Source organism: Mycteria americana, unplaced genomic scaffold (genome assembly GCF_035582795.1).
Source record: "Mycteria americana isolate JAX WOST 10 ecotype Jacksonville Zoo and Gardens unplaced genomic scaffold, USCA_MyAme_1.0 Scaffold_79, whole genome shotgun sequence".
Classification (NCBI taxonomy): domain Eukaryota; kingdom Metazoa; phylum Chordata; class Aves; order Ciconiiformes; family Ciconiidae; genus Mycteria; species Mycteria americana.
The window spans coordinates 134,901-159,723 of record NW_027445664.1 but is presented as its reverse complement, the minus strand read 5'-3'; the positions used below and the strand labels follow the sequence as shown (position 1 = coordinate 159,723).

Genomic DNA, 24,823 nt, shown 5'->3' with positions numbered 1-24,823 from the left:
AGGCCAACTGTATCCTGGGCTGCATCCAAAGAAGCGTGGCCAGCAGGTCGAGGGAGGGGATTCTGCCCCTCTACTCTGCTCTGGTGAGACCCCACCTGGAGTACTGCATCCAGTTCTGGAGCCCTCAGGACAAGAAGGACATGGAGGTGTTGGAGCGGGTCCAGAGGAGGGCCATGAAAATGATGCGAGGGATGGAGCACCTCTCCTACGAGGACAGACTGACAGAGTTGGGGTTGTTCAGCCTGGAGAAGAGAAGGCTGTGGGGAGACCTTCTAGCAGCCTTCCAGTACTTCAAGGGGGCCTATAGGAAAGACGGGGACAGACATTTTAGCAGGGCCTGTTGTGACAGGACAAGCAGCAATGGTTTTAAACTAAGGGCGGGCAGATTTGACTGGATTTAAGAAAGAAATTTTTTACAATGAGGGCGGTGAGGCCATGGAACAGGTTGCCCAGAGAGGTAGTGGAGGCCCCATGCCTGGAAACATTCAAGGTCACGTTGGATGGGGCTCTGAGCAACCTGATCTAGTTGAAGATGTCCCTGCTCTTGCAGGGGCCTTGGACTAGATGGTCCCTTCCAATCCAAAGCATTCTCCGATTCTATGATAAGCCTCACCCAGAGGCTCTCGACCACGTCATCCCCAGCTATAAGGGCTGTGCGGCCAAACCTCTCTCTTCTATGCAGTGCAACTCCTCCACCTCACCTGCCCTGCCTACCCCTCCTGAAGAGCTGATGGCCCTCCATCCCAGCACTCCAGGCATGTCTCCTGCTCTGAGACCTTGCAAAGGGGCACTGAGAAGGTAGTCACCTGCTCTGAGGCCACGCAGACAGGCCTTGAGAAGGTCTCCGACTCTGAGGCCACGCAGACGGGTGCTGAGAAGGTATGTCTGCTATTGTTGTCTCACAAACGGAGTTCGTTACCCGGTGTGCAACACCCAATACGTGCACGGAGCCGAGATACCGATTTATTTCTGGTTTTGCGCAAGACCGGATGCTAGGTGGTAGCTCCACAAAATGACAGAGGCAGAGGTAGGAGCCAGGGTAGCAACCCTGGGTCTATCCCCGTTGCAAGTCATGTTACATGCAGTCAGTTACATCTACCAAAGGAAACTGCCTGGAAAGCACAATTTTCTTTATTGACTGCAAAGCAACAGGAGAATATCAACATCCCAGAGGAAATCCTGGACGCTGTCATACCTACAGTATGGGCAACCAAGAGACCGGGAAGAGCAAAAAATGCTGTACCGGTAAAACTTGAATTGAAACCCAGAGCACAACCGGTAAGAAAAAGACAAGATCCTATTAAGTTGGAAGCTAGAATAGGTTTGGAACCATTGATAAATGACTTTATTCAGTGTGGACTACTAAGAGAATGCCAATCTGAATATAATACTCCAATTTTGCCGGTCAGGAAGCCCCAAAGACAGGAGTATCGGTTGGTAGAGGATTTCAGAGAAATTAACTGGATTACAGCTGATGTGCATCTGGTAGTTCCAAATCCATACACTCTGTTATCATCAATACCTGAGAATAATGTTTATTTTACAGTACTGGGTTTGAAGGATGCTTTCTTTTGTATACCTCGGGAAGAGGAAAGTCAGGAATTGTTTGCGTTCGAATGGGAAAGTCCAGCCACCGGAAGAAAAGTCCAACTCTGCTGGACCGTGCTACCCCAGGGATGTAAGAATAGCCCTACCTCGTTCAGTAACGTACTAGCTAAAGAACTGGAAGACTGGCAAGGTGAGCATCCTTCTCTTACTTTACTACAGTATGTAGATGATATACTCATAGGGACCGCCTCGGAACAAGAATGCAAAAGAGCCACCATCAATCTGTTAAACTTCTTGGGACTTGCTGGATACAGAGTATCACAAAAGAAAGCTCAGATTGGGCAAAGCCACTGTGGAATACCCAGGTTTTGAAGTTTCACAGGGCAAAAGACCTGTTAGTACATCAGCACAGAAGGCGGAGATGGTTGCCGGAAACAGAGCGCTGGAATTGTCTGAAAATAGGAGAGTAAACATGTATTCGGACTCAAAATACGCCTTTGGAGTGGGACATGCCCGTGGAGCCGTATGGAAAGAAAGAGGACTGTTACCTTTGGAAAGAAAGAGGACTGTTACCTTCCCAAGGAACTCCAATTCAACATGGAAAGGCAATTTTAGAGGTATTACAGGCCGTTCTCAAGCCAAAGGAGGCGTCTGTAATACACTGTAAAGCCCATGAGAAAGGACAAACAGATATCATTAGTGGAAATCGAAAAGCTGACGAGACAGCACAAAGGGCAGCTTTGACAGATTCTAAGGTGGGGGCTTTAATTCCGACTGGAAGAATTTTACTGGAGCCCCCAACATGTTCAGAAAAGGACAATCAATTAGCAAAACTTCTACGCTGCGCCAAAACCCAGGATGGATGGCGGACAACTGATACTGGAGAAATAATAGTCACTGCCCCACTACTGAGGGAATTAATAAAGAGGACTCATCAAGAAACCCATATGGGAGCAGATGCAGTAAAAGCAGACATCACACGATATGCCATAGGACCAAGGATGCAAAAATTAGCTCATGCTATTGTAAAGCAGTGCTCGATATGTTCCAAGAACAACCCAAAGATACAGAGGAGACCTCCTCCGGGACCAGTGAAAGGGGGACAAACTCCAGGGGAGTACTGGCAAACAGATTTCTGAGTTACCTAGGTGTAATCAAATTAAATACTTATTGGTATTAGTAGGTACCTTTTCAGGATGGCCAGAAGCTTTCCCATGCCGAACCAACAAAGCTAGAGAGGTAGTCAGAGTACTGTTGAAAGAAAGAATCCCTAGATTCGGCATCCCTGAAGGAGTGGCCTCACATAATGGGCCCCATTTTATTGCTAAAATTGTACAAGAGGTTGCTAAGTTTTTACAGTTTGATTGGAATTTCCAGACCGCTTGGAGACCGCAGTCCAGCGGGAAAGTAGAGCGGATGAATCAAACTTTAAAGGGACAAATTTCAAAATTATGCCAGGAAAGCCAAATGAAAGGGATAGAAATTCTACCTATAGCATTGCTAAGAATCAGGATTACCCCTAGAGTTAGGGAAGGGGTTAGTCCTTTTGAAATTCTGTATTCTAAACTGTATCCTGCAAATAAATTAACAGGCAGGAGTGATCAAACGCATGTCAGTGGAGACCAAATACTGACTGAATACCTGCTGTCGTTGGGGCGTACTTTGTCTTCCCTTCACAGGTACCTGAATGAGAGAACACCCGTTCCACTAGACGCTCCAGTACATTCCTTTCAACAGGGAGACCAAGTCTACGTCAGAACCTGGAAAGACGAACCTTTGAAAGAACGTTGGAAGGGACCATATTTGGTATTGCTAATTACTCCCACAGCTATCAAAGTAGAAGGAATAGATTCTGGGATTCACTACACACGGGTGAAAACCTCCCTCCGGAAGAGCGGACATCGAGAGAAACAGCACTGTTGAAATTGAAGCTGACTCGGAATTAAATGAACTGCACTTGGACTGAGATAGAATCCATAGCCCATAAAGGTTGTGTTCAAAGGGAATTATTGCTGTATTATCGTATAATATTAGGAACAATAACATTATTATCATATCTTTGCATGTCTAGGTGTGTTACTACAATGCACCTGCAAGTGCTGCTTAGCATTAGCTAAGCACTCTGAGGAGAAAGTGAGACTTATCTAAGGACTGTTCTTAGGTAGTCTCAAAGAGGGGAATTGTAGTCAATCAGGAGCTGGTGGAAGGCCAGGACTTAGGGAAAGTTGATAGGGGGGATTCTGACCGGAACGTGGACCGTCTAATCAAAATTATTGTCCTTGGGAAGTGAAACACATCCTGGAGCAATAGGTAAGCGAATTAAGATGTTTTGGGAACAATCTGAAGCTACTAGCAGAAGTGTGATAAGAAGCCCCCTCACGTGAACTATCCTCATACTAAAAGTCCCACCCCTTGAGCTGAAGACCCTGGCCCAAGCAGAGACCCCTCACCTTTGGGCGTGCGCGGAATATTAAAGTAGTACTGTAGCTTTAAGAATAAGACGAGAAAATGTAGACCGATAGAAAGCTGCTTTGTGTAATTACTTATGCATACGTATAACTAGACTGTATAAACATTGTACCTGCATGAACGAGCGGTGTGCTAGCTTTGTGGAGCTCCCACCCAGCACCCGGGCTGGCGCAAAACTTGACATAAACTGGTATCTCGGCTCTGTGTGCGTATCGGGTGTTGCACTCCGGGTAATGAACTCCGTTTGTGAGACAACAGCAGTGTCTGCCGGGGCGCAGATCTCCCCAGGGGACACCAGCTCGTGCAGTCGTCCCTGCTCCAGCACGGCCACCTGCTGCGCCCACGTGGCCAGGGCCACCTGCCCCGTCACCAGCAGCACCGCACGCCCGGCCCCGCTGGCTCCGAAGATGTCCTGCTCCACCTGTGGTGGGTGGCATCGTCAGTGGGGACCCGCCCGGGTGTGGGGACCCAGGGGACATGGGGAGTTGGGACCATGGGGACATGGGGACCAAGGGGACATGCCGGGGTCCTGGCGTGTTAAACCACAACATCCCCACATATCCCCCACAGCTGGGGACGTGGTGGGAACATGTGGGGATGTTGTGGGTTCAGCCGGCAGGCAGCTAACCCCCACAGCTGTTGGTGACTCGCCCCAACTAGCGGGACAGGGGAGAGAATCGGGGAAAAGCGCAAAATTCATGGCTGGAGGTAAAGACAGTTTAACAGGACAGAAAAGGAAGGGAAAAGTATAATAATAATAATAATAATAATAATAATAATAATGCTAAAAGAATATACAAAAGCAGTGATGCACAATGAAATCCAAACCACAGCAGGATGCCAGCTATGAGGAAGAAAATTAACTCCATCCCAGCCGAAACCAGGACAACCGGGCACGGGAGGTGCTGGGCAGGAGCACTGCCAGGCGGGAGCAATGCCAGGCGGGAGCGATGCCGGGCATGAGGGACACCAGGCACAAGCGATGCCAAGCACGAGGGACACCAGACACAAGGGGCGCCAGGCACGAGCGCTGCTGGGCACGAGGGGACTGGGTGCAAGTGGCGCCAGGTCTAAGTGATGCTGGGCATGAGGGACACCGGGTGCGAGGGACGCCGGGCACAGGCAGTGCTGGACAGGAGTGATACCGAGCACGAGGGACACTGGGCACAAGCAAGGCTGGGCACAAGGGACACTGGGCATGAGGGCTCCCAGCCACCCTGTCCCCCAGCCCGAGGGGGTCCTGGCTGCCCTGTCCCAGCCCCACGGTGCTTGGGATCCGGTGTCCCGGAGCCAGGGGGGGCTTCTGGCCACCGCGGCCCAGCACATCCCCACCCCCCCAGTGCCCAGGACCCCACCCCAGGACTGGCTGCCCCGTCCCAGCCCCTCACCGTCACCACGGCAGTCGAGACCCCCAGAACCAGAGGGGCTCCCACCCACATGTCCCAGCCCCTTGCCCTCCCCATGGTGCTCAGGCCCCCCATCCCAGAGCCAGAGGGGCCCCCCCCACCCCACCCCACCCCATCTCCTTGTCGTCCCCCCCAGCATTCAGCCCCTCGCTGTCCCAGCGTGCCGTGGGGCTGGGGGACAGCCCAGCCACGCCCTGCGTGTGGGGGGAGGGTCTGCATCATGGCTTGACATGACACCCCGGCTGCTGGGCGGGGGGCAGCCCTCGAGCCGGTGCCCGATCCCCCCGGCCCTCACATGGGGCTGGAGTGGGGGGTGCTGCCGTGGGGTCTGTGCCCCACTGAAGGCCCAGGCCTGCAGCAGCCCCTCAGCCCCGTCTCCCTGGTCGTGTTTCAGGGGCGCACACGGTGCAGCGCATGTACGGCTGTGACCTCCTGGAGGACGGTAGCACCAGGGGGTTTTATCAGCACGCCTACGACGGGAGGGACTTCATCGCCTTCGACATGGACACGACGACGTTCACTGCGGCGGATGCAGCAGCACAAATCACCGAGAGGAAGTGGGTGGAGGCCGGAACTGTTGCTGAGAGTCTGAAGCATTAGCTGGAGAACACCTGCATCGAGTGGCTGAGGAAATCACAGAATCACAGAGTTGTATAGGTTGGAAAAGACCTTTAAGATCATCGAGTCCAACCGTAAACCTAACACTGCCAAGCCCACCACTACACCATGTCCCTAAGCACCTCATCCAAACGTCTTTTAAATACCTCCAGGGATGGCGACTCAACCACTTCCCTGGGCAGCCTGTTCCAGTGCTTGATAACCCTTTCAGTGAAGAAAAATTTCCTAATATCCAGTCTAAACCTCCCCTGGCGCAACTTGAGGCCATTTCCTCTCGTCCTATCACTTGTTACCTGGGAGAAGAGACCGACCCCCACCTCTCTACACCCTCCTTTCAGGGCGTTGTAGAGAGCGATGAGGTCTCCCCTCAGCCTCCTTTTCTCCAGGCTAAACAACCCCAGGTCCCTCAGCCGCTCCCCATCAGCCTTGTGCTCCAGACCCTTCCCCAGCTTCGTTGCCCTTCTCTGGACACGCGCCAGCCCCTCAATGTCTCTCTTGCAGTGAGGGGCCCAAAAGCGAACACAGCATTCGAGGTGCGGCCTCACCAGTGCCGAGTACAGGGGAACGATCACTGCTCTACTCCTGCTGGCCACATGGTTCCTGATACAAGCCAGGATGCTGTTGGCTTTCTTGGCCACCTGGGCACACTGCTGGCTCATATTCAGGCTGCTGTCAACCAACTCCCCCAGGTCCTTCTCTGCCAGGCAGCTTTCCAGCCACTCTTCCCCACGCCTGTAGCGTTGCATGGGGTTGCTGTGGCCCAAGTGCAGGACCTTGCACTTCGCCTTGTTAAACCTCATACAATTGACCTCGGCCCATCAATCCAGCCTGTCCAGGTCCCCCTGCAGAGCCTTCCTACCCTCCAGCAGATCAACACTCCCGCACAACTTGGGGTCATCTGCAAACTTACTGAGGGTGCACTCAATCCCTTTGTCCAGATCATTGATAAAGATGTTAAACAGAACTGGCCCCAACACAGAGCCCTGGGGAACACGGCTTGTGACCGGCCGCCAACTGGAGTAAACTCCATTCACCACCACTCTTTGGGCCCGGCCATCCAGCCAGTTCTTAATCCAGCAAAGAGTACACCCGTCCAAGCCAAGCAAGAATGCTGTGGGAAACCGTGTCAAAGGCTTTACTGGAGTCTAGATAGACAACATCCACGGCCTTTCCCTCATCTACTAGGCGGGTCACCTTGTCGTAGAAGGAGATCAGGTTGGTCAAGCAGGACCTGGTTGGTCAAGCAGGAAATACGTGAGCTATGGGCAGGCCGTGCTGGAGAGGAAGTTGAGGGTGAGATGAGGACTCTGGGGACTGGTTCACGCGGGAGCATGTGCCAGCCATCACCACCACCCCCTCCTCAGAGCGCCCCACAGTCCGAGTGTTGGGGAAGGAGGCCCACGGGATCCTGACCTTGTCCTGCCGCGCTTACGGCTTCTACCCACGTTCCATCACCGTCAGCTGGCTGAAGGACGGCGAGGTCCTTCAATAAATGCTGGTCCCCACCCTCCGGCGGGCTGTGCCTCCTCTCCCCGTGCCTGGGCTGCTCTCGCAGCCTCGGGTCGAGGGCTGGACTGGTTTTGGCTGGGATACAGTTGATTTTCTTCCTGATCTCTCCTCGAACACTTCCAATGATGGAGCATCCACACCTTCTCCGGGCAACCTGTTCCAGCCTCTCACCATCCTCATCATAAAACATTTCTTACGTCCAATCTCGATCTCCCCTCTTGCCGTTTCCAACCACGGCCCTTGTCCTGTCACTGCAGGCCTTGGTACAAAGTCTCTCTCCATCTTTCGTCCTTCGAGGAAGCTGCCCAAGTCCAAGCCACCCAGCTGGCCCTAGAGATTGCTGCCTGAGAAATGTGGCCAGTGCTCTGCCTCTGGACTGACTCCTTGAGGGCGGCCAATGCCCCGTGGGGGTGGCTACAGCAATGGTCACAGAGGTAGCCCCTCTGGGCTGCTGGGTTATGGCAGCAGGACCTTGCTGCCTGGGTAGAGCCCCTGGGTGTAAAGGTCCATCGTGTCGATGTCCAAGAGCCATGCCCCTGGAGAACATCAACGCACGGAGCAGGTAGACCAGGCGGCAAAAATTGTTGGTTCAGGTAGACCTGGACTGGGCACGTTGTTGTGAGGTGTTCACAGCTCGATGGGCCCATGGAGAGCCCCCCTGGAGGGCCAGGGGAGAGACACAATGTACGGGTGGGCCCACGATGGAGGGGTGGACCTCACCACTGCAGCCATCGCACAGGTCATTCATTGACGCGAACGATGTGCCGGAATCAAGCAAGTGAAGCCTCTCGGGTAGAAAGGACCGTGGCTGCGATATCACACGGGGGAGGCCGGCAGATTAATTATATCACACCGCGTCACACCAAGGCAGCAGTGATAACTGGAGGGTGAGCGCCCAACACCCCGCAGCCAGGCCAGAGTGTTCCCCCACCCCCCCGCAACCCAGCCAGTTCCTCTCCGAAGCAATTCTGCTTTATTTTGTACAAATTTCTGTCCCAATGGGGCAGAGGGGCCCCCCTGGCCACACCATTGCTGCCCCAATCCCTGCACCCCCCATCCCTGCACCCCTATTTCAGCCCCCCATCCCTGCACACCCCCATCCCTACAGCCCCTTACCCTTCCCAGCTCCAGGGTTCTCCAACGCATCCTGGGTACAAACAGCCTTTATTTCAAGCTCTGTGTCCCATTGGCCAGCCCTGCCGGTTACCAGCCCCGCTGGTACCCAGTGTCACCCGCTGGCCCCCGTGGTCACCATCACGCAGCAGGGACGTGGCAGCATGTCTGGCCTGGCGCCCGCGCTCCCCCATCACAGCTCTCACTGTCCCTTATCACAACTTTTGGTGGCCCCATCCCTGCTCCTGGTGGCCCTATCCCATCTCGTGGTGTCCCCATGCTGGCTCCCGGTGTCCCCATCCCCAGCTCCTGCTGTCCCTCACTCTCCTTCCCCGTGTCCCTGTCCCCCACCTTCCCCCCCCATTCCCCGCCCCTGCAGCTGGTGCCAGTAGTGGCTGCCAGGGCGCGGGAGCTCCCCAGGGGACCCCAGCTCGTGCAGTCGTCCCCCCTTCAACACGGCCACCACTGCACCCACATGGCCAGGGCCACCTGCCCCGTCACCAGAAGCACCGCACGCCCCATCCCGCTGGCTCCAAAGATCTCCTGCTCCACCTGTGGTGGGTGGCATCATCAGTGGGGACCCCTGGCTGTGGGGACCCAGGGGACATGGGGCCCAAGGACCAAGGGGACACGGGGAGCAGGTACCCAAGGGACATGGGGAGTTGGGACCAAGGGGACCAGGGACCAAGGACCAAGGTGACGTGGGGACCAGAGACCCAGGGGACACAGGAGAGGGGATCCAGGGGGACCCCCCCAGCACTAGGGGGCTGCTGGGAGAGGATCCCAGGGGCCACAGGGACCAGGGAACAGCAGGACTGGGGGCAAGGGGACCCGGGCACCAGGGACCTAGGGGAGACGGGGACCAGGGACCAAGGGGACACTGGAAGTGGGGACCACATGGGTACAGGGGCCAGCAACCCAGGGGACACTGAAATTGGGGATCAAGGGGACGACAAAAAGAGGGGACCCAGGGGGACCCCCAGGGACCAGGGTGCTGCTGAACAGGGGGACCGAGGGGACACGGGTGTCACCTCCCACCTGCAGCTGGCTCTCGGCATCCAGGGCGCTCGCGGGCTCATCAAGGACGGGGACACAGGGGTCCCTCACCAGGGCACAAGCGATGGCCACCCCCTGCCGCTGTCCCCCGGAGAGCTGCGCCCCCAGCTCACCCACATCTGCACAAGACAGGGGTCAGGGTGGGACACAGGGACGGTGAAAGGGGGGACGCCTCCTACCTCTGCTACAGCCCCGGGGCAGGTGGGTGATGAAGGCGTGGGCACCCGTCCGGCGGGCTGCCACCGTCACCTGCGCCCGGCTCCAGCTGCCTGGCCCGTAGGCGATGTTGGCGTGGAGCGAGCGGGAGAAGAGCACCGGCTCCTGGGGGATGGCAGCCAGCTGTGGCGGAGGGGATGGCTGGGGACACAGTGGGGACACGGTGGGGATGTGGCAGGGTTGGCAGGGGACTCGGCGAGGATGTGGCAGGGACGTGGCAGGGATGTGGCTGGCGATGCCGCGGGGACATGGTGGGGGTGTGGCAAGGACATGATGGGGATGGCTGGGGACCCAGCGGGAACGTGGCAGGGGACATGGCAAGGGTATGGCTGGGGACACAGCGGGGATGTGGCAGGGGACATGGCAAGGGTGTGGCTGGGCACACAGCGGGGATGTGGTAGAGGAAAGGGTGGGGACATGTCTGGGATGTGGCTGGGGACATAGCGGGGACATGGTGGGGATGTGGCAGAGGATGCGGTGTGGAAATGGTGAGGATGTGGCTGGGGACACAGTGGGGACATGGCAGGGGACATGGCAGGGACATGGTGGGGATGTGGCAGGGGATGTGGTGGGCACACGCTGGGGACATGGCGGGGACATAACAGGGATGGCTGGGGAAGTGGCAGGGAAATGGTGGGGATGTGGCAGTGGACGTGGCGGGGACATGGCAGGGACATGGCAGGGATGGCTGGGGAAGTGGCAGGGACATGGTGGGGATGTGGCAGGGATGGCTGGGGACTCAGTGCAGACATGGTGGAGGACATGAGGAGGATGTGGCAGGGACACAGCAGGTTTGTGTAGGGACTCGATGGGGACTTGGCAGGGAACGTGAGGAGGATGTGGCAGAGGATGCTCCAGGGACATGGCTGGGATGTGGCTGGGGACACAGCAGGGATGTGGCAGGGGACATGGCAAGGGTGTGGCTGGGGACACAGCGGGGATGTGGCAGGGGACATGGCAAGGGTGTGGCTGGGCACACAGCGGGGATGTGGTAGGGGAAAGGGTGGGGACATGGCTGGGATGTGGCTGGGGACATAGCGGGGACATGGTGGGGATGTGGCAGGGGATGTGGCTGGGGACGCGGTGCGGAAATGGTGAGGATGTGGCTGGGATGGGTGGGGACACTGTGGGGACATGGCAGGGGACATGGCAGGGACATGGTGGGGATGTGGCAGGGGATGTGGTGGGGATATGCTGGGGACACGGCAGGGACATGACAGGGATGGCTGGGGAAGTGGCAGGGACATGGTGGGGATGTGGCAGTGGACGTGGCGGGGACGTGGCGGGGACATGGCAGGGACATGGCAGGGATGGCTGGGGACTCGGTGCAGACATGGTGGAGGACATGAGGAGGATGTGGCAGGGACACAGCAGGTTTGTGTAGGGACTCGATGGGGACTTGGCAGGGAACGTGACAAGGATGTGGCAGAGGATGCTCCAGGGACATGGCTGGGATGTGGCTGGGGACACAGTGGAGACATGGTGGGGATGTGGTGGGGGATGTGACAAGGATGTGGCAGGTACACTGCAGGGACGTGGCATGGACACTGCAGGGACGTGGCAGGGATGCGGCAGGGACGTGGCAGGGATGCGGCAGGGGACATGGCAGGGATGGCTGGGGACTCAGTGGGAATGTGGCAGGGGACACGTCAGGGACGTGGCATGGACAGCTGGGGACATGGCAGGGACATGGCGGGGATGGCTGGGGACTCAGCGGGGATGTGGCAGGGGACATGGCAGGGATGTGGCAGAGATGGCTGGGGACACAGCGGGTGACATGGCAGGGATGCATTGGGGACGTGGTGGCGACGGCTGGGGACATGGCAGAGGACGTGGTGGGAGAAGTGGTGGGGACATGGTGGGGATGGCCCGTGGACATGGCAGGGATGTCTGGGAATGCAGCAGGGATGTCTGGTGACAGGGGGTGGTGGCAGGGCCATGGTGGGGATGGCTGGTGACATGGGGGTGGCAGTGGGGACCCACTGGGGACATCATGCGACAGGGGCGGTGGTGACACCTGGCAGCGCAGTGCTCTCGTAGGCAGAGAGGGGGTGACCATCCAGCAGCATCTGCCTGGTCCCCGGCGGGTGCAGGTACAGGACCAGGGACACCAGGGTGCTCTTCCCTGCCCGGGGGGGGTCACCACCGCCAGCACCTCCCTGGGGCACAGCTCCAGGGCCATGCCCTGGGGGGACAGACATGACACCCCCATGCCGCCTCCCCCAGTGTCCCCAGTCCTCCCCATGCCCTCCCCACCATGTCCCCATGTTCCCCCGCCATGTCCCTACCATGCCCCCATGGCCCCCCGCCATGTCCCCACATTCTCCCCACCACACCTGTCTCCCCATGCCATGTCCCCAGGTCCACCTGCCATGTCCCCACCATGTCCCTCTGTCCACCCCCATGTGTCCAAAGCCCCCACCAAGTCTGTGTCCCCATGCCACATCCCAACGCCCTTCACAGCACCTCTATGTCCCCATGCCATGTCCCCATGGCCCCCTGCCATGTCCCCACACCCTCCCACCACGTCCATGTCCCCATGCCCTCCCCACCATCTCCCCCCATCATGTCCTCGCGTCCCCTGCCCTGTCCCCATGCCCACCTTGAGGACGGGCTCTTGGTGTTCAGGGTAGGAGAACCAGACATCCTCAAGCTGGACGTGGCCCCGCAGGACATCGGGCACCAGCGTCCCCGTGGGTGCCACCTGCTCCTCCTGGTCCAGGAACTCAAAGATCTTCTCTGAGGAGCCCACGGCCTTGGTCATGTTGGGCTAGTAGCGCAGCAGGACCTGGGGACACAGAGGGGACATGGCGGGGAGGGTGTGGGGAACAGGCATGGGGATGCATCCAGGAGGATGTGGGGACATGGGGAACAGGCATGGGGACACCGCTGGGAAGGTGTGGGGACATGGAGGACACAGGGACATGGTGGGGGGATGTGGGAGGGCACAGGGACATCGTGGGACCAGCGTGGGGATGTGGCAGGGAGGATACAGGGACACAGCAGGGGACACAGGGACGTGGCAAGGGAGGCCATGGGGAGATGGCAGGGCATGGGGACATGGAGGGGAGGACTTGGGGACACAAAAGACAGGGACAGGGATGTGTCCAGGACAACATGGGAACATGGGCAACGGGCATGGGGACACAGCCAGGAGGGTGTGGGGACACGGAGGACACAGGGACGTGGGGGCAGGGGATGTGGGAGGGCAGAGAGGGTACAGGGACACAGCGGGGGACACAGGGGCACGGCAGGGAGGACACAGGCGCATGGAATATGGAAGGGGAGGGGAGGGGAGAGGGTTTTCAGAGAGATCTGGGCACACTGCAGAGCTGGGCAATCATGAACCGTCTGGAATTTATCAAGAGCAAGAGCCGGAATCTGCACCTGGGACGGCGAAATCCTGGTTATACGTACAAACTGGGGGACGAGAGGCTGGAGAGCAGCCCCGCGGAAAGAGATCTGGGGGTCTGGGCGGATGGTGTCACGTCCCACCTGTGGGGAGGGGGAAGTAAAATCGTGACGCCAAATATGTCACATTAAGGACGAGTCACATGAGTGTTAGGTAGTCCTGCGAGGAGCAGGGAGTTGGACTCCATGATCCTTATGGGTCCCTTCCAACTCCAGATATTCTATAATCCCCTCTCTTGACCAGCTGGTTGCGCCACGTTTGATGCACCCCAGGATGCCGTTTGCCCTCCTGGCTGCCAGGACACACTGCTGGCTCCTATTGATCCTGCTGCCCACCAGCGCCCCCGTAAACTCAACCATTTCACGATCCCTGTGGCCAAGACAGCCACCGACCATCACCCCTCCCACGAGTCCTTCTCTACTTCCCACCTAAATGATACTGTGAAGGCCAACAGCATCCTGGCTTGTGTCAGAAATAGGGTGGCCAGCAGGACTAGGGAAGTGACCGTGCCCCTGCACTCGGCACTGGTGAGGCCGCACCTAAAATACTGTGGTCAGTTTTGGACCCCTCACTACAAGAAAGACATTGAGGTGCTGGAGCGTGTCCAGAGAAGGGCAAAGAAGCTGGGGAAGGGTCTGGAGCACAAGTCTGATGAGGAGCGGCTGAGGGAACTGGGGTTGTTTAGCCTGGAGAAAAGGAGGCTGACGGCAGACCTTATCGGTCTCTACAACTACCTGAAAGGAGGGTGTAGGGAGGTGGGGGTCGGTCTCTTCTCCCAAGTGACAAGTGATAGGACAAGAGGAAATGGCCTCAAGTTGCGCCAGGGCAGGTTTGGATTGGATATTAGGGAAGATTTCCTCACTGAAAGCATTGTCAAGCATTGGAACAGGCTGCGCAGGGAAGGGGTTCAGTCACCACCCCTGGAGGTATTTAAAAGACGTGTAGATGTGGTGCTTAGGGACATGGTGCAGTGGTGGGCTTGGCAGTGTTGAGTTTACAGTTGGACTCGGTGTTCTTAAAGGTCTTTTCCAACCTCAAGGATTCTATACTTCTATCCACAAACAACAAGTCTAGGACACCTTTCCTAGTTGACTGTGGTGGGTTGACGCTGGCTGGCTGCCGGGTGCCCACCCAGCCGCTCTTATCACTCCCCCTCCTCAACAGGACAGGGGGGAGAAAAATACCACAAAAGGATCAAGATAAGGACAGGGAGATCGCTCACCAACTACCGTTGTGGGCAAAACAGACTCAAATCAGGGAAATTAATATAATTCATTGCCAAGCAAATCAGAGTAGGGTAACGAGAAATAAAACCAAACCTTAAAACACCTGCCCCCCACCCCTCCCTTCTTCCAGGCTCAACTCCATGCCCCATTTCTCTACCTCCTTCCCCCCAGCGCTGCAGGGGGACAGGGAATGGAGGTTGTGGTCAGTTCATCACACGTTGTCTCTGCTGCTCCTTCCTCCTCACACTCTTCCCCTGCTCCAGCGTGGGCTCCCTCCCACGGGAGACAGTTCTCCGCGAACTTCTCCAACGTGGGTCCTTCCATGGGCTGCAGTTCTTCACGAACTGCTCCAGCGTGGGTCCCCCGCGGGGTCACAAGTCCTGCCAGCAAACCCGTTCCAGCGTGGGCTCCTCTCTCCGTGGGCCCACAGGTCCTGCCAGGAGCCTGCTCCACCACAGGCTTCCCACGGGGTCACAGCCTCCTTCGGGCGCTCCGGCATGGGGTCCTCCACAGCCTGGAGGTGGATATCTACTCCACCGTGGACCTCCATGGGCTGCAGGGGGAAAGCCTGCCTCACCATGGTCTTCACCACAGGCTGCAGGGTGGACATCACTCAGGACTTGTGACAAGAGGTCATCTTCCACACACTCCAGGCATTTCCCAGACCTGCTCGTCCCAGCAGTACAGCATTCACAGCCAATGCCTGGGACGTTGAAGTCTCCCATAAGGCCAACGGTGACCGATCCACAGATTTCTCCTAATTCTCATTGGTGCTGTCACCCTGGCTGGGCGATGGGTAGTGGACACCCACTCTGCCATCTGCTTTGTCTTCCATCCCCCTAATCCTCACCCGCAGGCTCTCGACCACATCATCCCCAACTGTAAGGCCTGTGCGGCCAAACCTCTCCCTTACATCCCTCGCCTGCCCTCCTGAAGAGTTGATGGCCCTCCGCCCCACCACTCCAGTCCTGGGACTCCTACCACTAACCCATGACACCTCCATGACTAACACCAACACCAACGATTACTAATCCCCATAAAACATCGCAAAGCGACTGTTTTTCAGCATTCATTGCACCACATTGATGCCGACGTCCCCGGCCTCTGTCTTGCTGTAATCAATTATCCATGATGCCAGGAGGGTTTCAAGGAGGTGGCGGGGGGGCACATGCTGGCAGCATCGGGATTATCCAGGGCGATCCCTTATCTCCATGGGCAGCTCCAAGCTCCTGAGAAGCAACGTCCTTCTTTCCAGGTGCTGGCCCCTCCTTAATTTCCTTTATTTCATACCACAATCTCCAGGAAAATTCCACTACCCCATTGCATCGCAGCATGTGGTGTGAAATAACGCGTATTAACCCAGTTAGTAGGCTTTTATACTCTACAGCTGACTGATACACTGGTGAGGCAAGGGGGGTTCCATCTCAACCCCCCCCCCCCAGCGCCCCTCGCTCCCCAAAAATGGGGGAAACGGCCTGAGGGAGCCGGGAGCGGGCATTGCCAGGGGCTGCTCGCCCCGCACGAGCAGGGAAACGGCCTGGAGCCATGGCAGCAGCCTCGGCTGCTGGCATTGGGGGTGTCCTGCACCCGCCCATGTCGGCGTGGGTGCAAAACGACCACGTTTCCGGCCAAACTAGAGCGCCTGGGCGGAAGGATAGGGCAGCACCGCGTCCCTTTACACACGCGCCGCCTCACGCGGAGGGGTTTACAAAGGGGCGTCGCCGCGATTGGCTGCCTGCCCCGCCACTCCTCGCTCTCGCGCGCTGATTGGGCAGAGCGGTGGGCGGGCCGCGCCAGGCCTCGAAAGGCGGCGGCCGCGAGTGTTTTCTGTCAGAGCAGTGCGGGGCCGTGAGGGGCTCGGGAGCGTCCGGATCCCGGCGGGGCAGCGGCAGCGCTCGGGGCGGGCCCCGGCGGAGGTAGGGAGCGGGCGGCGGGTGCGTGGGGGTCCGTGGTGAAGGGAGCCTGTCGGGCTGGCGCTGGCCGTGTGGTGGGGCCGGTGCGGGAGCGGCCGGTTGTGGCGTCCCCCTCGCCGCTGTGCCCTGGGCCGTGCCGGGCTTGGGAACGCTGTGAGGTGCCGGCGTGGCGGGAGCTGCTTGGCGCAGGTCCCGTCCCCCCCAGCGCCCCTGGGGTGAGTGGCGTGATCCCTTGCGGGGGCTCAGCCGGTGCTGGCCGTGTGCTGTGCCCGCAGGCGGCGGTTCCCGGGCGTTGGGCTTGTGGATCGTGTAGGAGAGGAGGGTCCCTGCGGAGGCTTTCCTTCAGCTCGCCGTCGTTCAGCTCGGCGGTGCGGGAGCTGCTGAAGGGCCCCAGCCGTACCCCCGTCGGCGTCGGTGTCTGTGATCACAGACTCACGGAGTGGTTGGGGTGGAAAGGGCATTTAAAGCTGATTTAGTCCAGCCCCCCTGCCCCGGGCAGGGACTTCTTCAGCTAGAGCAGGTTCCTCAGAGCCCCGTCCCACCCGACCCTGAACGTTCTGTTGCTACGGGCCCTACTAAATGTTGTGGGTGCCCAGCTACCAGCTGGAGCTCTGCCAGCTGAGCAGACTCTGGGATGCCCAGGGGCTGCAGGAGAGCAGCCCTGCCCTCCTGTCCCCCCTTAACCCTGTGAGCTCATGCATTTGTAAAAGCCAGGCAAGACCAAACCTCGGTATCCTGTGTTCAGATGGGAGTGGGGCGCTTTGCAGTGACTTTGACTCGGTATCCTTGACATGTCTGGGCCTGTTAAGGATATGCTGAGCTTCTAGTCTGGGTGTCTGGGGGCCTCTGGGGTGCCTTGTCCTGCCAGGCGCACCCAGTTCCTGCCTTCCTCTGTGGCTACTGGCACTTCCTTCCTGTGTCCGCAGAGGTGGTTACGGGGATGCTCCCAGGCAGCGAGTGCCTTGCAGCCTGTCTGGCAAGGGTGTGTGCAGGATGGTGGGGAGGGTGCTGGCTCTGCTGGGGGCTGCGGGCTGGTGCCTGAGCTCACTGACGTTGTGTTTGTCTCCCAGGGGGCTGGCTGGGTGCTGGGGACAGGCTGCAGCCTTACAGGGGCAGCACGGACAGGGCGGGGCTGTGCTGCCATCACCTTCCTGAGCGTGGGTGTCGCCGCAGGGCCACAGCTGATCTGCGGAAGCCAAGTGTGGCTGCATCCTGGTAACGGAACTAAACGTCCCGGTGTGCTGCGTTCTCATCATGTTCTCCGCAGTCTCCCAACACGATGGTACCAGCTGCTGTGGTAAAACTGGATCGAAGCCTGGCTTAAAAAAGGCTTTGCCAGCTGTTGCAATGCCTTGGGCGCAAGCCCTTGCTTATCACAGGCAAAATGATTCCACGTCTCTGTTTCCCGTGGGACAAGGGGAGGAGAACGGATTCTGCAATGACGATGGGAACATGCAGGAGCCCCTGGGTCCAGGGGTGCCTGGGGATAAAGGCGTAAGGACACGCAGAGTTCTGGGTGAGTGCAGAGCCAGTGGCCTGTAGGGAGGGAACAGTGTCCCTGTGGCGGTGTCACCCCACAAGGACTGGGGCTGGCAAGTGTGAGGCTTCTTCCAGCTGTCTGGAAAGGGCTTGTCTTCTGCTTGGTCCTCATTGGGTGGTCTGTAGCAGCCCCCCACCCCATCTCCATCTGTCGGCAGCTCTCCTGCTGCAGGCTGTCCCTTGGGGGGTCCCTCCTGTGTTCCCCAGGGAGCTTGTGTGGGGGGTGGCAGGGATGCCAGGGCTGTGCCTGCTCTGGGACAGTGCCATCCTCACTGTGAGTGGCTTTTTCCTTCTCCAGGCCAGTGCTGTGCACTCCATCCAGCATGGGCCCTGGTGCTGGCTGTGCTCGTGGTTCTGGTGCTGGCTTTGGCTGTGGCTCTTGCTGTAGTATCAGGTAAGGGAGGAGCAGCTGCCCTTGCAGATGCGGCCCCTTCCCCTCCAGGCTGGGGCAAGTGTGGGTGTGTGAGGCCCAGGCTGGTGGGGGGAGCATGGTGGGGCCAGGCCCTCAGGCTGGCTGTGCTCCTGCCCTGTGCCAGGGGTCCTGGGGAGGAGCAGGGACACCCCCAGCCGTGCTGTGGGGCAGGCTGTTAAGCCCTGGGGTGTCTGCTCCCTGTAGGTCCCTGGCAGCAAATTGAGGATCCCTGTGGGGGGAGCCTGGGACTGTTTCCTTCCCTGCGCTATGGAGCTGTGTCCCCTGGTCCCTGTGGAGCGGAATCCTCTGACCTTCTCCCCTTCCCTTTCCAGCAGGAAGGTGTGAAGAGAATGCAGGTCTGCCTGTGGCTCAGGTGCTGCCGTGTCCCGACGACTGGGTTGGGTACCGCAATGTCTGCTACTACCTCTCGAAGGAGGAGGGGAGCTGGGAGTGGAGCCGCAAGCAGTGCTCCTTGCGTGGGTCCTCACTGGCTGTGCTCAAGAGGGACTGGGAAATGGTGAGTGAGGGGCTGTTGTGGCTGCGTGGGGGTGAAAGGGGGGGAGTCTGGGTTGGGGGCAGTAGCTGGGGTTGGTGCTGGGCAGGCAAGAGGTGCCTGTAGGGACAGAGATGCAGCTCTGCCCTGGGGCCTTGGAGGGAGGTGTGGGGTGCAGCGGGGAGCCCAGGCTATGTCTGCCCACCCGTGGTGCTCAGCTGGGCCCTGAGCAGAGCTCTGGCAGAGCAGAGCAACACTGTTGGGTGGGAGCTGCTGCCATCCCCTGGCCGGTGGCAGCGGTGCGGGGCTGGGGCTGCCTGCGAGGCCAGCAGGGACCAGCGTGGGGCTGGCAGCAGCTCCTGACTGTTGGCTTCTCTCTTTCCTCCCCAGGAGTTTCTCTTGCGTGTCAAGGGCAACATTGATTACTGGCTTGGGCTGCGGAGACAGGGCGAGCACTTGGAGTGGGTGGACGGCAGCAGCTTCAATGACACGTGAGTCCCATCGCGACCCGGTGCCGTGGGGTGACCGTCCTGCAGTGGGATGGGCAGGGGCCTGGTGGGCCATGTCTTGCTGGGACTGTCCCTTGCAGGCAGCCCTTGTCTCCTCAAGCACCAGGAGACAACCGCTAACCTGATGTTACCAGTGGTGTCTTTCCTTCTTGTTGCAGGATCCAGGTGCGGGGCCAAGAACCTTGTCTGTTCCTTAATGACCGTGACCTCAGGAGTTCAAGCTGCTCACAGAACCGGCCATATCTCTGCAGCAAGCCCCAAGCTCTGATGGGAACCAAGGGTTTGGTAGCGGGGGAGGAGCGGGGTTGACATTAGCCAACTGGCCAAAGCTGAGCCCATCAGTGATGGTGGTAGCGCCTCTGGGATCACATATTTAAGAAGGGGAGGAAAAAAACTGCTGTGCAACAGCGGCTGGGAGAGAGACACCAAGAGAGAGGCAACTCTGCAGACACCAAGAGAGAGGCAACTCTGCAGACACCAAGAGAGAGGCAACTCTGCAGACACCAAGAGAGAGGCAACTCTGCAGACACCAAGAGAGAGGCAACTCTGCAGACACCAAGGTCAGTGGAGAAGGAGGCCAGGAGGTGCTCCAGGCGCCGGGGCAGAGATTCCCCTGCAGCCTGTGCTGAAGACCATGGTGAGGCAGGCTGTCCCCTGGCAGCCCATGGAGAGCCATGGTGGAGCAGATGATACCCACCTGCAGCCCCTGGAGGACCTCCTGCCGGAGGAGGTGGGTGCACCCTGAAGGACCCATGGTGGAGAATTTTGCAGAGGACCCCATGCTGGAGCAGAGGAAGAGTGTGAGGAGGAGGAAGGAGGAGGACTGGAGACAACATGTGATGGACTGACTGCAACCCCCATTCCCCTCCCCCTGTGCCGCTGGGGGGGAGGAGGTAGAGAAATTGGGTGTGAAAGTGAGCCCAGGAAGAAGGGAGGGGTGGGGGCAAGGGCTTTTAAGGTTTGGTTTCATTTCTTGTTACCCTGCTGTGATTTGATTGGCAATAAAGTACATTAATTTCCCTGAGTGGAGTCTTTTTTGCCAGTGGAGGGAGGTAGAGTGATGATAGAGCAGCTGGGTGGGCACCTGGTGGCCAGCAAAGTTCAACCCACCACAGCCACCCAGAAGGGTGCTAAGATGGTCTCCTCCTCTGAGGCCACGCAGAGAGGTGCTGGCCAGATGGTCTTGTGCTGTGAGGCCACAGAGCTGTGCACTGAGAAGAAGGCTTCCTGTTCTGGTGCAACACCGGTGGTCGCTGAGGTCTCTGGACTGGCACCACACAAATGGGCACTGAGAAGAAGCTCTTGTGCTCTGAGGCCATGCAGATGGACACTGAGAAGGTCTCCTGCTCTGAGGTGATCCAGTCCCTGAGAAGAAGCTCTTGTTCTCTGAGGCCATGCAGATGGGCCCTTAGAAAGTCTCCTCCTCTGGTGCAACATAGTCACTGAGGTCTCTTGCACTGGCACCATGCAAATGGGCACTGAGAAGCTCTCCTATTCTGAGGCCATGCAGCTGGGTGCTGAGAAGAAGCTCTTGTGCTCTCAGGCCATGCACATGGACACTGAGGAGGTCTCCTGCTCTGGTGCCAAGGAGACGTGCACTGACAAGAAGCTCTTGTGCTCTGAGGCCATGCAGATGGGCCCTGAGAAAGTCTCTTCCTCTGGTGCAACACAGTCAATGAGGTCTCTTGCACTGGCACCATGCAAATGGGCACTGAGAAGCTCTCCTGCTCTTAGGCCATGTAGGTGAGTGCTGAGAAATGAGAAGAGACTACTTGGCAGGGGCCTCCAGTGATCATCTCATCCAGCTGCCTGACTGCTTCAGGGCTGCCCACAAGTGTATTAAGGGCCTTGTCCAAATGCCTCTCCAACCCTGCCAGGCTGGGGGCATCAACCACCTCTCCAGGAAGCCTCTTGGTAAAGAAATGCTTCCTCATGTCCAGTCTGAACCTCCCCTGGTGCAGCTTTGAACCATTCCCAGGCATCCTGTCCCTGGGATCCCAGGGAGAAGAGATCAGCACCTCCCTGTCTGCATCCCCTCCTCAGGTGGCCCCTCAGCCTCCTCCTCTCCAAACTAGGCAAGCCCAAAGTCCTCAGCTGCTGCTCAGAGGACATGCCTTCCAGCCCTGGCACCAGCTTGGTTGCCCTCCTCTGGAGGAGTTCAGGGCCCTTCAGGTCCTTTTCAAATGGTGGGGCCTGGCAGTGCACACAGTGCTGCAGGAGCAGCTGCGCTGATGCTGAATCCAGTGGGACAATGCCCTCTCTTGACCAGCTGATGATGCCATGTTTGATGCACCAGGACCAGGGATGGGGACACCCCAGGATGCAGTTTGCCCTCCTGGCTGCCAGGACACACTGCTGACTCCTGTTGAGCCTGCTGCTGACCAGCACGCCCGTAAACTCAACCGTTTCATGATCCCTGTGGCCAAGACAGCCACCGACCCTGACGTCTCCAACAAGGCTTTCTCCCTTCACACAGAACAAGTCTCGAGGGACATCTCTCCTAGTTGGGTCACTGAGTGCTTGTGACAAGAAGTCCTCTCCCACAGACTCCAGGCATTTCCCAGACCTGCTTGTCCCAGCAGTATGGCATTCCCAGCTGATGCCTGGGACGTTGAAGTCTCCGTAAGGCCAAGGGCGACCGATCCAGAGGTCTCTCCTAATTGCCCGTGGAATAACTCATTGGTGCTGTCACCCTGGCTGGGTGACGGGCAGCGGACACCCACCGCGCCCTCTGCTTTGCCTTCCATCTCCCTAATGCTTCTGAGTGGTGCAGTTGACATGCCAAGAAGGATGGGATGTCATCCAGAGGCACCTGGACAAGCTGGAGAAGTGGGCCTGTGTGAACCTCATGAGGTTCAACAAGGCCAAGTGCAGGGTCCTACCCTGGGTCGGGACATTCCTTGTTTTCAATACAGGCTGGGGGATGATGTGATCGAGAGCAGCCCTGCGGAAAAGGACTTGGGGGTACTGATGGAACGAAAAGCTGGACATGAGCCAAGAACGTGCGCTCGCAGCCCAGAAGGCCAACTGTATCCTGGGCTGCATCCAAAGAAGCGTGGCCAGCAGGTCGAGGGAGGGGATTCTGCCCCTCTACTCTGCTCTGGTGAGACCCCACCTGGAGTACTGCATCCAGCTCTGGAGCCCTCAGCACAAGAAGGACATGGAGGTGTTGGAGCGGGTCCAGAGGAGGGCCATGAAAATGATGCGAGGGATGGAGCACCTCTCCTACGAGGACAGACTGACAAAGTTGGGGTTGTTCAGCCTGGAGAAGAGAAGGCTGCGGGGAGACCTTCTAGCAGCCTTCCAGTACTTCAAGGGGGCCTATAGGAAAGACGGGGACAGACATTTTAGCAGGGCCTGTTGTGACAGGACAAGCAGCAATGGTTTTAAACTAAGGGCGGGCAGATTTGACTGGATTTAAGAAAGAAATTTTTTACAATGAGGGTGGTGAGGCCATGGAACAGGTTGCCCAGAGAGGTAGTGGAGGCCCCATGCCTGGAAACATTCAAGGTCACGTTGGATGGGGCTCTGAGCAACCTGATCTAGTTGAAGATGTCCCTGCTCTTGCAGGGGCCTTGGACTAGATGGTCCCTTCCAATCCAAAGCATTCTCCGATTCTATGATAAGCCTCACCCAGAGGCTCTCGACCACGTCATCCCCAGCTATAAGGGCTGTGCGGCCAAACCTCTCTCTTCTATGCAGTGCAACTCCTCCACCTCACCTGCCCTGCCTACCCCTCCTGAAGAGCTGATGGCCCTCCATCCCAGCACTCCAGGCATGTCTCCTGCTCTGAGACCTTGCAAAGGGGCACTGAGAAGGTAGTCACCTGCTCTGAGGCCACGCAGACAGGCCTTGAGAAGGTCTCCGACTCTGAGGCCACGCAGACGGGTGCTGAGAAGGTATGTCTGCTATTGTTGTCTCACAAACGGAGTTCGTTACCCGGTGTGCAACACCCAATACGTGCACGGAGCCAAGATACAGATTTATTTCTGGTTTTGCGCAAGACCGGATGCTAGGTGGTAGCTCCACAAAATGACAGAGGCAGAGGTAGGAGCCAGGGTAGCAACCCTGGGTCTATCCCTGTTGCAAGTCATGTTACATGCAGTCAGTTACATCTACCAAAGGAAACTGCCTGGAAAGCACAATTTTCTTTATTGACTGCAAAGCAACAGGAGAATATCAACATCCCAGAGGAAATCCTGGACGCTGTCATACCTACAGTATGGGCAACCAAGAGACCGGGAAGAGCAAAAAATGCTGTACCGGTAAAACTTGAATTGAAACCCAGAGCACAACCGGTAAGAAAAAGACAAGATCCTATTAAGTTGGAAGCTAGAATAGGTTTGGAACCATTGATAAATGCCTTTATTCAGTGTGGACTATTAAGAGAATGCCAATCTGAATATAATACTCCAATTTTGCCGGTCAGGAAGCCCCAAAGACAGGAGTATCGGTTGGTAGAGGATTTCAGAGAAATTAACTGGATTACAGCTGATGTGCATCTGGTAGTAGTTCCAAATCCATACACTCTGTTATCATCAATACCTGAGAATAATGTTTATTTTACAGTACTGGGTTTGAAGGATGCTTTCTTTTGTATACCTCGGGAAGAGGAAAGTCAGGAATTGTTTGCGTTCGAAGGGGAAAGTCCAGCCACCGGAAGAAAAGTCCAACTCTGCTGGACCGTGCTACCCCAGGGATGTAAGAATAGCCCTACCTCGTTCGGTAACGTACTAGCTAAAGAACTGGAAGACTGGCAAGGTGAGCATCCTTCTCTTACTTTACTACAGTATGTAGATGATATACTCATAGGGACCGCCTCGGAACAAGAATGCAAAAGAGCCACCATCAATCTGTTAAACTTCTTGGGACTTGCTGGATACAGAGTATCACAAAAGAAAGCTCAGATTGGGCAAAGCCACTGTGGAATACCCAGGTTTTGAAGTTTCACAGGGCAAAAGACCTGTTAATACATCAGCACAGAAGGCGGAGATGGTTGCCGGAAACAGAGCGCTGGAATTGTCTGAAAATAGGAGAGTAAACATGTATTCGGACTCAAAATACGCCTTTGGAGTGGGACATGCCCGTGGAGCCGTATGGAAAGAAAGAGGACTGTTACCTTCCCAAGGAACTCCAATTCAACATGGAAAGGCAATTTTAGAGGTATTACAGGCCGTTCTCAAGCCAAAGGAGGCGTCTGTAATACACTGTAAAGCCCATGAGAAAGGACAAACAGATATCATTAGTGGAAATCGAAAAGCTGACGAGACAGCACAAAGGGCAGCTTTGACAGATTCTAAGGTGGGGGCTTTAATTCCGACTGGAAGAATTTTACTGGAGCCCCCAACATGTTCAGAAAAGGACAATCAATTAGCAAAACTTCT

The 24,823-nt window shown here is 57.4% G+C and overlaps 2 protein-coding genes across 3 annotated transcripts; both read left to right on the top strand.

Moving 5' to 3' along the window:
- Nucleotides 1-5,747: 5,747 nt before the first annotated feature.
- On the top strand, nt 5,748-7,533 carry LOC142404139 (class I histocompatibility antigen, F10 alpha chain-like). Its single transcript, XM_075490581.1, is given in 3 exon segments — nt 5,748-6,049; nt 7,286-7,334; nt 7,408-7,533. Coding segments are annotated over 3 exon segments (387 nt in total). The 5' UTR covers nt 5,748-5,837.
- A 10,032-nt stretch (nt 7,534-17,565) lies between these two features.
- On the top strand, nt 17,566-19,889 carry LOC142404150 (early activation antigen CD69-like). 2 transcript variants are annotated; one of them, XM_075490596.1, is made up of 5 exons: nt 17,566-18,002; nt 18,324-18,419; nt 18,773-18,954; nt 19,321-19,421; nt 19,598-19,889. In XM_075490596.1, the coding sequence occupies exons 1-5, from the start codon at nt 17,741-17,743 to the stop codon at nt 19,746-19,748; spliced, it is 792 nt and encodes a 263-aa protein (XP_075346711.1). In that variant the 5' UTR covers nt 17,566-17,740; the 3' UTR covers nt 19,749-19,889. The 2 variants fall into 2 exon arrangements, with proteins under 2 accessions (XP_075346711.1, XP_075346710.1); XM_075490595.1 differs by having other exon boundaries at nt 18,770-18,954.
- The last annotated feature ends 4,934 nt before the right edge of the window (nt 19,890-24,823 follow it).